Source organism: Cupressus sempervirens, chromosome 7, assembly GCF_028749045.1.
Source record: "Cupressus sempervirens isolate cs-2001-9-10 chromosome 7, ASM2874904v1, whole genome shotgun sequence".
Classification (NCBI taxonomy): Eukaryota; Viridiplantae; Streptophyta; class Pinopsida; order Cupressales; family Cupressaceae; genus Cupressus; species Cupressus sempervirens.
In genome coordinates this window covers 654,560,481-654,574,517 of record NC_143124.1, presented here as the reverse complement: position 1 = coordinate 654,574,517, position 14,037 = coordinate 654,560,481, and the positions used below count along the sequence as shown (strand labels likewise).

The following is a 14,037-nucleotide window of genomic DNA, read 5'->3' as shown; positions in this document are numbered from 1 at the left end:
GAAAGAAATAAGTATGTGGATATGCAACATGCAAGTGCGTCGAAGGGTTTGTTAGAGGCACAGCAAGAGGCCTAACCCTGCTTACTACTCTCATGAGCCGCGAAGGGGGCCTAATTCCACCTTTCTGCTGCCATGAGCCAGGAAGGGTGTCTGTCTATGCCTTGTTGCTCAAAAGCAACTCGGAGCCAATAAGAGAGCCTAACCTCGCCTGCTACTCATAAGCCACTTAGAGCCAGAAAGAGAGAGCCTAACCCCGAGCCTCTCCAACCTTTTAGCTCCTATGAGCTGGGAAGGGGGCCTCACTCCGCCTTTTTGCTCATAAGCCACTTAGAGCCAGAAAGAGGGCCTACCCCTTACTTATTGTTCCTGTGAGTTGGGAAGGGAGCCTAACCCTGTCTTGCTTTTCATAAATGTGATACAAATTTGTTCCAATATGCTTCAAAACAATCTTGAAATACTCTTCATATTTCTCTACTCCAGGACTGCTCTAGATCTGCTCTAGTTTGCTTCAAGGATCTGATTATGAAGTCACTATAGATTTTCTCATAGGCCGTCTTTCACATCTGCTCTTAACTGTCCTATAAATAGGAAAGATATTTGTTAGTTGCTTCAACTAACGTTCCCCTCTCAGGCTGGCAGAAATGATGCTCTGATACCAATTGTAGGATATCAATAATCACAATCAGATCCCTTATTCCATTCCTTGATTTATACCAAATGTAACTTACAAATTCAAGGTTGATAACCACCAACCTAGACTTTTGCTTTATTTTTATTTTATCTTATTTCCAATTAAGTGTTAATATCACTCGATGTGCCTATATATTCCAGCAAAATATAAACGGTTCAGTCATATACTCATATCACATCCCCATACATAATTCTACTAAATTCGGCTGATAATTTTTATTTCCCTTACTTTCTGAATTTTTTCAGAGCTCAAATTTCTTATTCCTCATTTCTACTTCTTCCTTCTGGTCTGATTACCGGTCGCTATATATGTAATTCTGTTCTTATTCTTCCTGGATCTCTTCTTTATCCCTTCTGGTACCTGCCTTGTGTGAATTATTCTTTCTTTTCTATATTCCATTCAGAGGGAGTTATGCCTTTTCGTGAAACCTCATGCTTTTGGCAAGAGTCTCCCCTCTCCAAAGCTGGGCACTGTCTTGACAAGTCTTGTCAGCCCTAAAAAAAACCATTATTATTTAAATATTACTTATAAATTTATAATTTATTCTAGATGGCCTCACCTGAATCCTAGTTTTGTTAACCCCTAGTCACCCTTCTTTTTCAAATTCTTATTTTCTTCTAAATACTGAAGTCAATCCTCCTTCATTTGTTGGCTGCCATCGAGTTTTAATTGTTATATAAGGTCACATTTAAATTTGTGAAGGATTTGATTTAGGTGGAACATTACAAAACTATAAAAGTAGTGTAATATTTTGTTAATGATCATCTTAGCTGTCTTAATTTCTATTTTTGTCTTCAGTTCACAGTTGTTTCATTTAGAAACTTTAAGGAGCCTTCGTCTCCTCTGTTCTAATATTACATTGATTTACCATAACAAAAACAAAGCAATTTCGAATGAAAATAGAAGAAAATTGGAAATCAGCATATGCAAAATTAATTTCTAACCAATTTCAAATGATGTTTGGCTCAAAACTTTGCAGTGATAGAGGGGTAGCGTTCACTATCCGGGCAAGAAAAGTGAATTGATATGAATAGGATTGTAGTTAGCAAGCACAAAGAAAGCAAAGCATTGTGCAATGACAAAGAAGAAAGCTCAAATATTGACATGCCGAACCTTATGGATCATATATTGAGTTTAAATTTAAAACAAATCTGTTTTGGCCTTTAAGGAATTTCTCAAAACTTTCATATTGTGTCAAGTTTCAAAGCTAAAACCTTGTTTCTCCATTTATTTAAACAATCATATTTACCCTGTTGTTTTACGGTGTCTTTTTTAATATCTTAATGTAGGTAGATAAAAAAACTTTCAAATGCTTATAAGAAACTGAAGAATGGAAGTCTGTGGATAAGGAGAAGACAAAAAGTTCACTCAGATGGGAAACGAGTTTGATAGAAGCCAACATGTGCAAGGGATCGAGTGTTGATCATTATGTTGCCTTGGGTGATTGAATCGCTGAAATAGGATTTCAAGTGACATGTCTGAGTGTGTTGATCCCTGTCTAAAGTAAAAAATCATTGCACAATATTTTGATGCATTCTTGTATAGCAGGTCATAAGGTTTTAAAGTTTACTTCGCTTGCCAAAACAAAGAGAATTATTATTTTTGGATGAAAATTTGTTTATTTGTTTATTTGTTACATGCAACAGAAAACAATTTTGTGGACAGCAGAAAACAAAAAACAGAAGGGTGGAAAATGACAGTTGTGAATGGTAGAAAGCTTATTCACAGATAAAAGAACAAAAGCATAGAGCAGAGAACAAAAGGTGTAGAGCATAAAACTAATTCGTAGAGCAGAGGATTAATTTGATGCATACAGTAGAAGACAAAAGTCAACATGCAAAACTCAGAAAAATGTTTGTTGTCTGCAGTACAACATGTTTGTTCTAAGCACTGTTTGGTAGGTCTCGTCTACATGATGTATCTTTAGCAAGCATATTTCTTTTTAAAATGTAAATGTGCAACTTATTGACATACCTTGAGATTTTCCCTCATTTTCATCTCTGACCAACTTGAATGCTAGGCCCATGAAATCCTTCCATATATTCTCTCGTGGCTGCCTTGTTTTGTTTACAGACTTCTTTGTTTTCTTAATGTGTTCACTTTGCACAAAGTCCCACCACAATGCCGCATGTTCCTTCAACTTTGTGCTTACATACATACTCTTTGGGGGTCCTTGATTCAAAATTGAATTATGTCTTGCTCTCTATTAGTCGATTCATTTTTTTGGATTTTAGTATTTTGAATAAGTTGGGAGATGAAACCTTGGTTTGATTTTGTTCTTCGTTATGGTTCCTGTGAAGCTTTCCTTTGTGGCGACTTCTTCAAAGGGCAGTGTATTTGTGGCAACATTTCCCTCTTATCCTTGCTATTTTCTCTCATCACAATTGCTCCTCTTCTCTATGCAGTCACATTGAGCCTCGATTGGAGGGGTCTTGACATGTCAACAAGTTCTGCCCCACACATTGTTCTGCCAACTTGGTTTTGTTTTCTACTCTTCTTCCTTTGCGGGCCATTGCTCTCTGTATGATTTGCAATATAAAGCACGCACAAGTGCACTTTGTTATGGAGCCCATGGGGCTTGATTCCTATCTTGATAACATTTAATGCAAACTACAAGTGTGTCAAATTAACAATTGGTTAACAGTTGCACAGACTGACAGAACAAAAGCAACACAAACAAGGTAGAATTGGAGAAATAGGAAAACACAATCTATATTAATTTTAGAAGATCTGTACATCCTAGGCTCGAGTTCATAATTTTATGTAACCAGCTAATGTATGTCCCCAGTGCAATGATAATAATTGGCCTATTTGCAAAGGCTCTCTATGGTTCAATCTAATCCATTTTACAAATTTAACTATGCCTAAGAATCAGTGTGTTCTCACCAACAATTTCAACTCTTCCTCTCTATGTGCTCCCTCTTTTATTTGATCATTTACACTAGCCACAGGTGACTCTTTGTCCTTCTAATGTGTAGATAATGGAAGAGTTGATGTTTATATTCAAACTTTAAGAAATATGATGCTTCAGCTTCTCACCGATGAAGTCTCTCTTTAAACATCTATATGCTTCACTCTGTCTCCAGCTGGTTTTACAGTTCACTCTCTGCCTTCAACCATATACTTCAGTCTCTTACCAGCGGGCCATACGTTTCACTGTCTTTATAGTCAACCATATATTTCATTCTCTCCTACTTACAGTGCTTTTGACATTTTCCGTTTCCAACCATATACTTCACTCATTGGTTTGGCAAAAGTTTTTTTTCTATCAATACTTATGCGAGAGTCTGACTCAACTAGCGTGCCTATAAGTGGCAGCAATGTCACAACTAGTGGCCTTACCAAAGTTTTACCAAAATTGAACATATAAATCACAATTTACACCTTTAACCAGAACACAACGAAATGAGAGGAAACTCTCTTTGGCTGATGTAAGATTGTTTGATTCCCAAGGTGTATCTGCATTAGTTCTGGGTATTACATGCAATATTAGATATCTGAAATTGTTTCACTTCTCTATTTCTTGCTATATGAGTGACTGTGTTGTATATTTCTTCAATTTAAATGCTGTGCCATGGATTCCATTTCATACTTCCATCTTCACGTTATAAGTGACTAAGTCATTCTTTCTTCTTTGATCGTTTTTGTTTGCAAGTAAGTTATTTTTTGACACAAAGTGAACTTGAATTTGACAGCGCTGCAATGCTTCTCTTTTATTCCTTTATACTTTTGTCTAATGGGAACCAGCTGAAGAATGCCAAACCAGAGTCATCTGATTGACAAATGGCATGGATGAAATATCTTGTGTTTGGCGGTGATATGGTCAGTGGTACTTTTCCTTTACATTGTGACTGAACTTGCTGGCTCCTTGCCTTGAAGATCGATAACAAATAAATAAGATGAATCACTTTTGATAATTATATTGTACACTTCTTGAGTTATTTTTACCTTTTTTTTTTGCCTGAACGATATCTTGATTATATTTGTTGCAGAGATTGCCAGAAAATTTTCTGGTCTCATTTAATTATGGAGCACTCTTGGTGGAGATGAAGCATGTCTTTTAACGAGCTTCTATTAGCTTGTGCAGTTTATCATAAAATGGCATTCCATGATTGGTTATGACACCAAGGAATGTCCTATTGGTCCTCGGTGAAAATAGAATTCCAATTTTAGAAATGATTTGATATGCAGTTTCGAAAGTTAATTTCTTTATCATCAGTGAATAAGCCATTATGTATTGTGTATCAAGCTCTTAAGAACTGCCAGTAATTAGTAAAAGCAGCCAGTTAGCTGCAGCGTTAATGATTCTTTGTGTATTGAGTATCATGATATGATTATCAGTTTTATGTTTGCCTCCAATTAGTTATGGAGTCCTCGAGATTAAGAAATGAAAATGTCATTATCTTTGAATCCTTTTGTAGGGTTTCCTTATACATTCGTGTAAGCAAATATACACGGTTTTTTTGCTGTTGATTTTTTGATTAATGGCATTGAATGGAAGATTGCATCTTTTAGCCAGTTCTTTTTCTGTGTATGTGATTCGCGTTATTCTTACATATTCTCCTGGCTGATCAGGTAACTGGATGAAGTTTAAAATGTTCTCTAAGAGCAGGTCCCCATGCTGCTGCTTAGCTTATTTTTTCTAGCAGCAGCTGCTCATTTTTTTGTGGCAGAATTTGTGGAGCTAGTGGCCCCATGCATCATAGTATTTGCTGCTTAATTTTAAACAGTGTTTTATATATTAGTTTTAAATATTTTTTTAATCATTTCTCTTCTAAATAATTCTGAGAACTAAAACGTAAACAAATAAAAAGGGGATGAATAAAAAGAGGTGAAGACATGTGTCGCTTTTTTCAATAAACAGCTGTTGCTTATTGAAAGCCTCTCCTCTTTTAGCATAGCTTATTTTCATTTGCTACAAAATAGCCGCTCCACAAAAATAGGAAAAGATTCTAAGCTTTCCTTTTCCTACAGTTTTTATTTTGCATGGGAACACTCTACTGCCTAAATTTAAGCAGAAAATCGATTTAGGCAGCAGCATGGGGAAATGAGGTAAGCCTCTCCTTTACCAAGTTTCCTGCAGTGAAATGGGTCAATGTTTTTGGTATGTTGCCTCATTGTATTAGTCATCTCTCCCTTGTAAACCAAATCTATTTTGATCTCCCCCTATTTTCTTCAAGATCAACTACTGTTGAAAGGGAAATTTCATACCATACATGAATTAGAAATCTATTTTCATGGTCGACTGTGAACTAGTTATGTGTTGTTTTCCTCTATGTGATCTGTTTCGCTTTCCATTTGATACACACAAAAACCATGAACCCTATCAGACATATTTATGTTGTCTTATTATTAGTCTTATGTCCCGCATAAATCAGATCTGTTTTTGATCCTCCCATCCTTTCGGCTGGGATAACTGCTCTCAAAGAAATTTTAACGTTGTACATTGAGCTTGAGATTTTCTTTTCTAGTCTTTTGTTCCCTTTGGTTGGTTTCTTGTTTGCGCTTTCCTGGGCACCATTTGGTGTACCAGCTGTTCTGATATTTTTTTGTGATGTTGTATCCTCCATTCCCTTAGACCCTAGTTGGTCTCTTGTTGGACATTAATATGATTATCTTATCTCATCTTATCTTATCTAGGTTGACAATGCTTTAATTAATGAGTTTTATTTATTATATTTCTAATATGTATTATTATGTTCATTTTGGTGGTTTATATGCTACTCTTATCATGAGCCCCAAACCTTTTCATTGAGGATTATTTCGTACCCAACTTTTCGTTAGTTTAAGATTATTCTCTAGTAACAATTTTCATATCTAAATGTTTCCAAAGCATTTGCTGGATGTATATGCAAACTTTTGTTTAACATAATTGTAGGTCGTTGAATGTTTTTGTTCTACAATGCGCTAATACTTTATGTCCTAGAGAGGATAACTTATGCATTATCCTTTGTTCAACAAATTCAGTTGTATTATCAAGTTTAGTTTTCCTCCTAAAGTCTTAAGTGCATATATATACTAGCACTTGCACCTTTGAGGGGTGCAAGGGTTATGCCAATAGTGAAATATATACCAAAAGATTATATTGAGACATGCTAATGGATACCTCTCTATTTCTATATCTATATATTTCTATTTGACTCATAATTTCTATATCTACCTCCCTATCCCTAACTTTATAGCTTTCTTACATATGCAAATAGACACTCATTTCGCCTTTCCTATCTCCAACTTTCCTATATCTTTACCTTTAGCCTCTCTCTATCAATATTAAATTTTATCTATTCTCTTTGATCTATCTATATATCTATCTATCACCTCATAATCTTTATGATTCCATCACTTCATCTTTGGATATTGTCTCTTTTTCCTATTTTTCTCACTCACCCCCTGCTTCTTTGTCTCTCCCTTCATAAATATCCCCCACTTTGATATGTTGAAAAATAATTCAAAATTGGCTCTATTTTATCATCTCTGCATCTTTTATCTTCATGTCAATTTTATCATTTAAACTCTTTACTTCGTCATCTCCATCTTCCCTTTTTTTAATGTCCATTTGTCTCTTTATCAATCCCTTTAACTCTCTTTATTAAGTTTTCTCTATCTTTTCCTTTCTCTCATTCTCTCACTCCTACCTTCTCTATCATCAATACCTTAAATCTTGAGTCCTAAACTCTATACTTATATTTGAAAGCTCTAATAAGATATGATCCTTTAACTACCATATCTCTCAGAGACCTATGATCTTAACCCCAAACATTTAACCCTCTCTCTCTCACACACACAACCATGAAACCTCCCGCCCACCCCACCTGCCTCCCCCCCCCCCCCCCCCCCCCTGTGTGCGCGCGCACACACACACACACACACACAATCTTGAAACCTCTTTCCCTCTCCTAACCTCTCACTCTATACCTCACATGCGTGCACGCACGCACACACACACAACCTTGAAACCTCTTTCCCTCTCCCATCCTTTCTCTAGGGTTAAATTCCTAAGTCCTCAACCTTGAACCCTATTTAATCTCATTGCTCACTCTCTCTCAACCCAACACCTCATTATTCTGTCTCATTCTCTGATTCTACCATTCTCTACAACCACACCCTACACTAGTCTCCGAACACTATATCATAGAGCCTCCACCCTGTCCTCCCCCCCCCCTCCTCTCTCTCTCTCTCTCACACACACACACACACAGACAAAACAATCTAGAATCTTTCTCATTCTTTTTTATTGATCGATAAGAGGCTGAAACCAAGGTTTTTTATTATTATTTTTTGTAATTAATTTTTATGATAATTAGTTGTACCACATTCACAATCATTTTCATAGTAGAATATGTTTAATTAATATATTGTTTCCCTACCTCCATTATTGTAGCAAGACAACAATCAAGTTAATAAAGAAAATATTTTATATTTTTAAATATACTTATATAAATCATTATTCTAGTCAAGGATATTTGAATCTATGAATTACAAGTGTTACCTTTTATTGTGCATTATAATTATATAAATAAATCAGTTAACAAATTTGTTCCTAAATAATTCAATGTGAGGAAAGTAAGATCTTTTAAAAAGAATTTGGATTACATGTAAAAAGAAGGCTCTTAGTTGTAAGTTTTTCACATTTAACTACATATCATTAAATAAGAAGATTTTTATTTATAATTTTTCCACATTTAACTACTAAGTGCTATTACAATAATATTTGAAAAACAATTCTATATTTAATTTTCTGTATGGTTTTAACTCTTATTAATAGCTACCACTACTAATGTTTTTTTAAAAAAGAACCATATTTTAATTTTTCTTCTCTTAAAAAAATGACACAACATATGCAAAGAGTGGAATGTCCACAAAACTATTTGAACCATGAAAATATGTAATCATTTCAGTTGTAACAAAGTGGCCGCTCAAGAATTAGAGGTTTGCCATCCTATAACCTAATTCATTGAATAATATTAATATATACTAATGGAGCAATTGTGGTGCCCCAAGTGTGAAGCAAATGTGACTCTCTCTGGTAAACGCGAGTGCATGGAAGCTTTGTCAATTGAATTCAGTGAGTATTTTGATATGGCATTGCCATCACTATTACTTGTTTGAACATACATTAACATACAGTCAAATACATGTGCATATCATAGCAAAACCGAAAAAACATTTTGTTAATCTTGCACTTGTACATTCATCTAACTAAGGTGAATTCCTTACATCTATAAATATGTTTAGATCAGGCATCATAAAGGTATGTATTCATCTTAATCACTAATGACAGTATTCACTAACTAATCATGTTCATAAGGACCAAATTAGTTAGTGAATACTAACTATGAGAAATCATACCTCTTGGAGTTGAAACATCTTAACCGATCATTGCAACCCTTGAATATATTATATATGCAAGCTCGATGAAGGAAGGTAATTATCGAAATCAATAAATGAATTACTTCTCCTTAAGATCAAATAAAGAATACACATACAATTCTATACCTCTTGCTACTTGCAGAGTCACAGAGATACATCACTTACCAGATGAACAAATCATATCAAGCAAATACATTTGCAGTGACAATTAATATATAGAAGATCATACATCAGATCAAACACCTGTATTGGAGATCGTGTATTTGAACTGAAGATTATAACTGCAATCAAAACATTGTTGAATCTATACCAGTAGAATAAAAGGTACATATTAGATCATTATATATATACTGATCAATTGAAAACTTATACAATCTGATAGAAGCTTAATTCAATTACAATCTCTATATTCTACTGCGTCGTCAAACACACTCACTATTCATTTCAACACTGGATTTCCTTTGCCATGTCATGTTAATTTTCTCCGGGGTAAGACAAGCCAGATTGTTTGGCCATTGCTTTTCAAGCAGAAGATGCCTATAGGCGTAATAAATTGAAAAATTTCTACTCATCATTTTTTTATATAAAGAAAAATCTTAGAACATAAGCAAGTAACTAGCTCAAGAATGTATTCTAAATTGGGCTACACATTTTAACTTTTTCTCTAAATATATAAACATTCTAAACATTTCAAGGATAGGGGAAAGTATCGAGAGATTAATTTTGTGCACCTAGAATTCTTAAACCATAAGCTAGATTTTGACATTTTTTTTCAATATCTTCATATACGATTTTAAAGCCAAAGTCCAACTTATTACTATTCATAGATCTCTTTGTAGAGAGTGCCGAATGCCAAGTTGACAAAAAATAGCATTTTAAAGTGTCGCTTAATACTTGTCGTGTTCTTGCACCAATAGTCATTCACTCAAAAATGCCATTACCAATGAGGAGGAATGGGAAATGATTTCCAAAAGGAAGTCAAGAGAAAAGAACAATAAAGATCCTTCTCCTGCCTCTCTAGCTGCAACCAGAAGTAGAAACAAGGTAGATGTTAGAGCAAGACTGAAAACTCCAAGAAGAAAAAGGGCAAGTATGGTTAGAGATGAAGAAGCATGTAAGAAAATAATAGATGAGAATCCGTTGACCGTCCAAGAGGCCTTCTCTCAAAAGAAAAAATGAAACTCATTTTATGGAACATTTGTGGTCTGAATGGACTAAACAAACATGATGTTTTGAGAAATCTTAGTAGAGATCATAAACCTTATATTTTTATGATTCAAGAGACTAAGGTGAACAAGGATAGAGTGAAGTCTATAAAAATTTGCAAGAATTTTGTTGTTGCTGGCTCTAGCTCAGAAGGTGCTTTAGGTGGCTTGACTGTCTTATGGAACTCTTATAAGTTGAAAGGTGATGTTATTTTTGAAAGTGATAATATCATGATAGTTAAGTTTTCTAATTCTAGACATGGTGATATTTGAAATATCTTGAATGTGTATGTGCCTAATTCAAATAGGGGAAGGGCTATGTACTAGGAAGTAATTATAAATCTTACTAGGAGGATTCTGATTGGGAGATGGATTATTATGGGAGATTTTAACACTCCCTTGAGGGGTCATGAAGAAAAGAGAGGGTCGAAGATTGATTTAGACAGCATGATGGATCTCATGAGTCTAATCAATGACCTGACTTTTATTGATGTGGATCCTCAAGGGGATAATTTTACCTGGACTAATAGAAGACTAGGGGAGAAGTGTATTCAAGTCAAATTGGATATAGCCTTGATAATCATGGAGTAACTTTCCTATTTTTCTTGTTCTCTTTTGGCTCTGCTTAGAATTGGGTCAAATCACTCTCCTATCTCTTTGGTATTGGACCCCCTGGATAGAAAAATGAGCTATCCTTTTAGATTAGAAATAGGAGCTATCCTTATACATAAATAAATTAATGTAATTGAAATGATCAAATGAACAAAACATAATAGAGCAATGAACTAAATGAAAGAGAGTAAAGAGATAGAAGGCAACACAATTGATAATGCAGTTCGCCCGGGTGTTGAACTACGTCGCTAGGTCCCTCTCCAATAAGGTGACTGATTTGATTAGCTTCAAGAAATAGTTGCAAGTGTTTACAAGTCATTCCCTTCAAGTACAACAACAACATAATTCTCCATTGTACTGGAATAATCACAAGGCTTCAAGATATCTCCTTCTTCATCACTTGGATGCTTTCCAAAAGCCTACAACCCCCACTTAAATACACAAACTTAGCCCTAAAACAGGTTAAAACCAACATAGAAAATTATTAAATCCCCTAGCCAAATATGATCTTCTTATGTCGTACAAAACAAATCCTCTTTGAATACATACCATTCAACACCTTTAGTTTTTAGGGGTAAGTTTAGCTATATAACCTTATCTAAATAAGGTTGGTGGAACAACCGCTATTCAAATAGAAATAAACCCACAATTAACTCTTTAAGTGTTAAATGACATAATGGTAGGCCTTTCTTTTAGGAGGCCGATGGTCAGGGGTTCAACTCTTGCTAGCCTCCATCTACTCCATTTGGTAGTTTGGTATTAATTTAAATAACGTCCCTCCTAATTATAGCAAGTAACATTAGTGGTGCACCGGTAATTTAGGTAGTTGTTAAGAAGGTTGTTAGGGGTTCAAATCGCATGAGGATATTTTTCACACCCGATTTTCAAGATGCCATGTTAGTATGCTAAGTAGGATGTTGATGTTATGATGATGTCATCAATACTTGCCTTTTCCCTCTGACTTCAAACGAGCATAACTTTCACATATGAACTCTATTTTTGATGAAACAAACAACATTGGAAATCTCTTGACGAGATCTTTATTTTGGGACCAACATTGACCACTTTTGGTATGATAAAAATTTTCACCTTTTTAATGGCCTTTGTACTTGGGTTGACCAAAACTTTGACTGCCCATAACTTTGGCATCTGAAATCCATTTTTTTCCATTCAAGTTGTATTGGAGTCACCAATTTGTATCCCTCAGATCAGACCTCACCACTGGAGAGATTTTGGACCTCCAAAAGTTTGATACTTATAAAGTAGGTGAGGGTATAGTTCCGTCACTTTACCAATCTCCATCCATCTTGCCTTTCTTAGATGCATCCCCTTCAATCCCACTCATAATTATTCAATTGGTCCTCTTCGTGAAGTTTTGACATTCCTGTCAAGGATGACATCTTCTGGGAGTTTTGACATGTACTTTGGTGAAAGGTCATTGACAAATGGAACATGCATGTCGCTATCTTCATCCAAGATCATTGGAGGCTCATACAACTTTTGCTTCTCAACATTGACAACCAAGTAAATCTGCATGTATGGAGGAAGATTAAGGTTGAAGGCATTAGTATCGATCTTCTCTAGGATCTCAAAAGGACCATACTTAATAGGCTTAAGCTTCCTTCCTTCACCTTGCATTCTTTTCTTTCTACTATGTAACTAAACTTTGTCACCAATTTGGAAATGGTGGTCAATGCAGTGCTTGTCATGGCGAGCCTTGTATTTTGCTTGGCTTTGCTCCAACTGTGCATCTATTACTTGGTGGATTGCTTGAACCTTTTCGGTGAAATTTAAAGCCCTTTTTGCATCATGAAATCCATCTACAAATCATCCTTCCCAAAAGAAAAATCCATTGGTGTCTTAGGCAAGTATCTGAAGCAAGTCTTAAAAAAGACCTCTTGTAGAAGAGCACACCACATGGTTGTAAGCATGCTGCATAATGGAAGATTTTCATCCCATAACTTAGGATGCTTACTATAGTAACCTTTGAGTAGATGAACAATTGTCTTGTTGAGTATCTGATGGAAGGCTGTACTCTTCTTCATCTTGGTGTCGATGAGTCCGAACAAAGATGACCAAAATTTCCCCAAGAATCAAGAATCTTGATCCAATATAATAGAAGTAGCTAACCCAAAATGAATCCATACAAATTGAAAGTACAATTGAGTTGTCAGTTCAACATTGACCTACTTTTTACAAGGAATTAGAATACACATTTTGCTAAACTAATCAACTACTACATATAAATAATCACAACCCTTGTTAGACATAGGTAAATTCCCCATAAATTCCATAGACATACTTTCCCATGTACAGGATGGTACAGGTAAAGGTGTGTATAAACACAATTTCCTATCACTTGGTTTGCTAGTTGCACACATTGCACATCCTTCTATACTTAGTGACAATTTCTTACATACGGGGCTAGTAACAATATTTCTATGATTGAGCTAATGTCTTACTTACCCTATAACGTCCCATATTCAATGAGGTACGTGCTTCCCAAATTACATGTGCATGTTCATCTTTAGTAATGCATAGGTCTCCCAAATGGTACAACAAGTTATCTTGCACATAGTAATCTTTCTCTTTTACATGTTTACCATGGATTAAAGTTGCATAGATATCCTTAAAGTTCTCATCGTTAGCATACTATTCCTGAAAATGTTCATGAACCATAGAACTAATTTGAAGGATTATCAAAGCATTCTTAATAAGAGGCCTAGAGAGCATATATGCTACTTTGTTATGGCTACCTTTCTTGTACTTAATTACCAAAAAAAATGTTGTAGAAAACCCATTCACCTAAAGTGCCTACTTTATTACAACTTAGATTGTGTGTGCAAATATTGAAGTGGTTGATGATCAGTGTGAATTATAGTTTCTTTCCCCATTAAGAAGTGTTTCCATGTCTTAACACTCTAAACTAAAGGATAAAGTTCCTTATCATAAGTTGGATCATTACTTATTGCTCTTGAAAAAGTTTCAGAGTGGTAGCAGACTAGTTTACTTCCTTGCATTAGTACAACTCCCATGGAAAAACCACTTGCATCTGTTTCAATCTGAAATGGTTGATGTAAATATGGTAAAGCTAGAACTAGTACAATGCTCAACTTTTCTTTCAAAGTGTCAAAAGCCTTCAACTGTGGACCTCCCCAC

General features: G+C 35.1%; 1 protein-coding gene across 2 annotated transcripts in view; it reads left to right on the top strand.

The window, feature by feature from the left end:
• The window catches only part of LOC149548367 (Transmembrane proteins 14C), a 118,129-nt gene extending 112,920 nt beyond the window's left edge, over positions 1-5,209 (top strand). For both annotated transcript variants that reach the window (XM_089792452.1, XM_089792451.1), the window contains 2 exons: positions 4,387-4,513; positions 4,684-5,209. In XM_089792452.1, coding sequence (XP_089648578.1) covers positions 4,387-4,471 — 85 coding nt within the window. In that variant the 3' untranslated portion in view covers positions 4,472-4,513; positions 4,684-5,209. The remainder of the gene's footprint in view (positions 1-4,386; positions 4,514-4,683) is intronic.
• Positions 5,210-14,037: the final 8,828 nt, after the last annotated feature.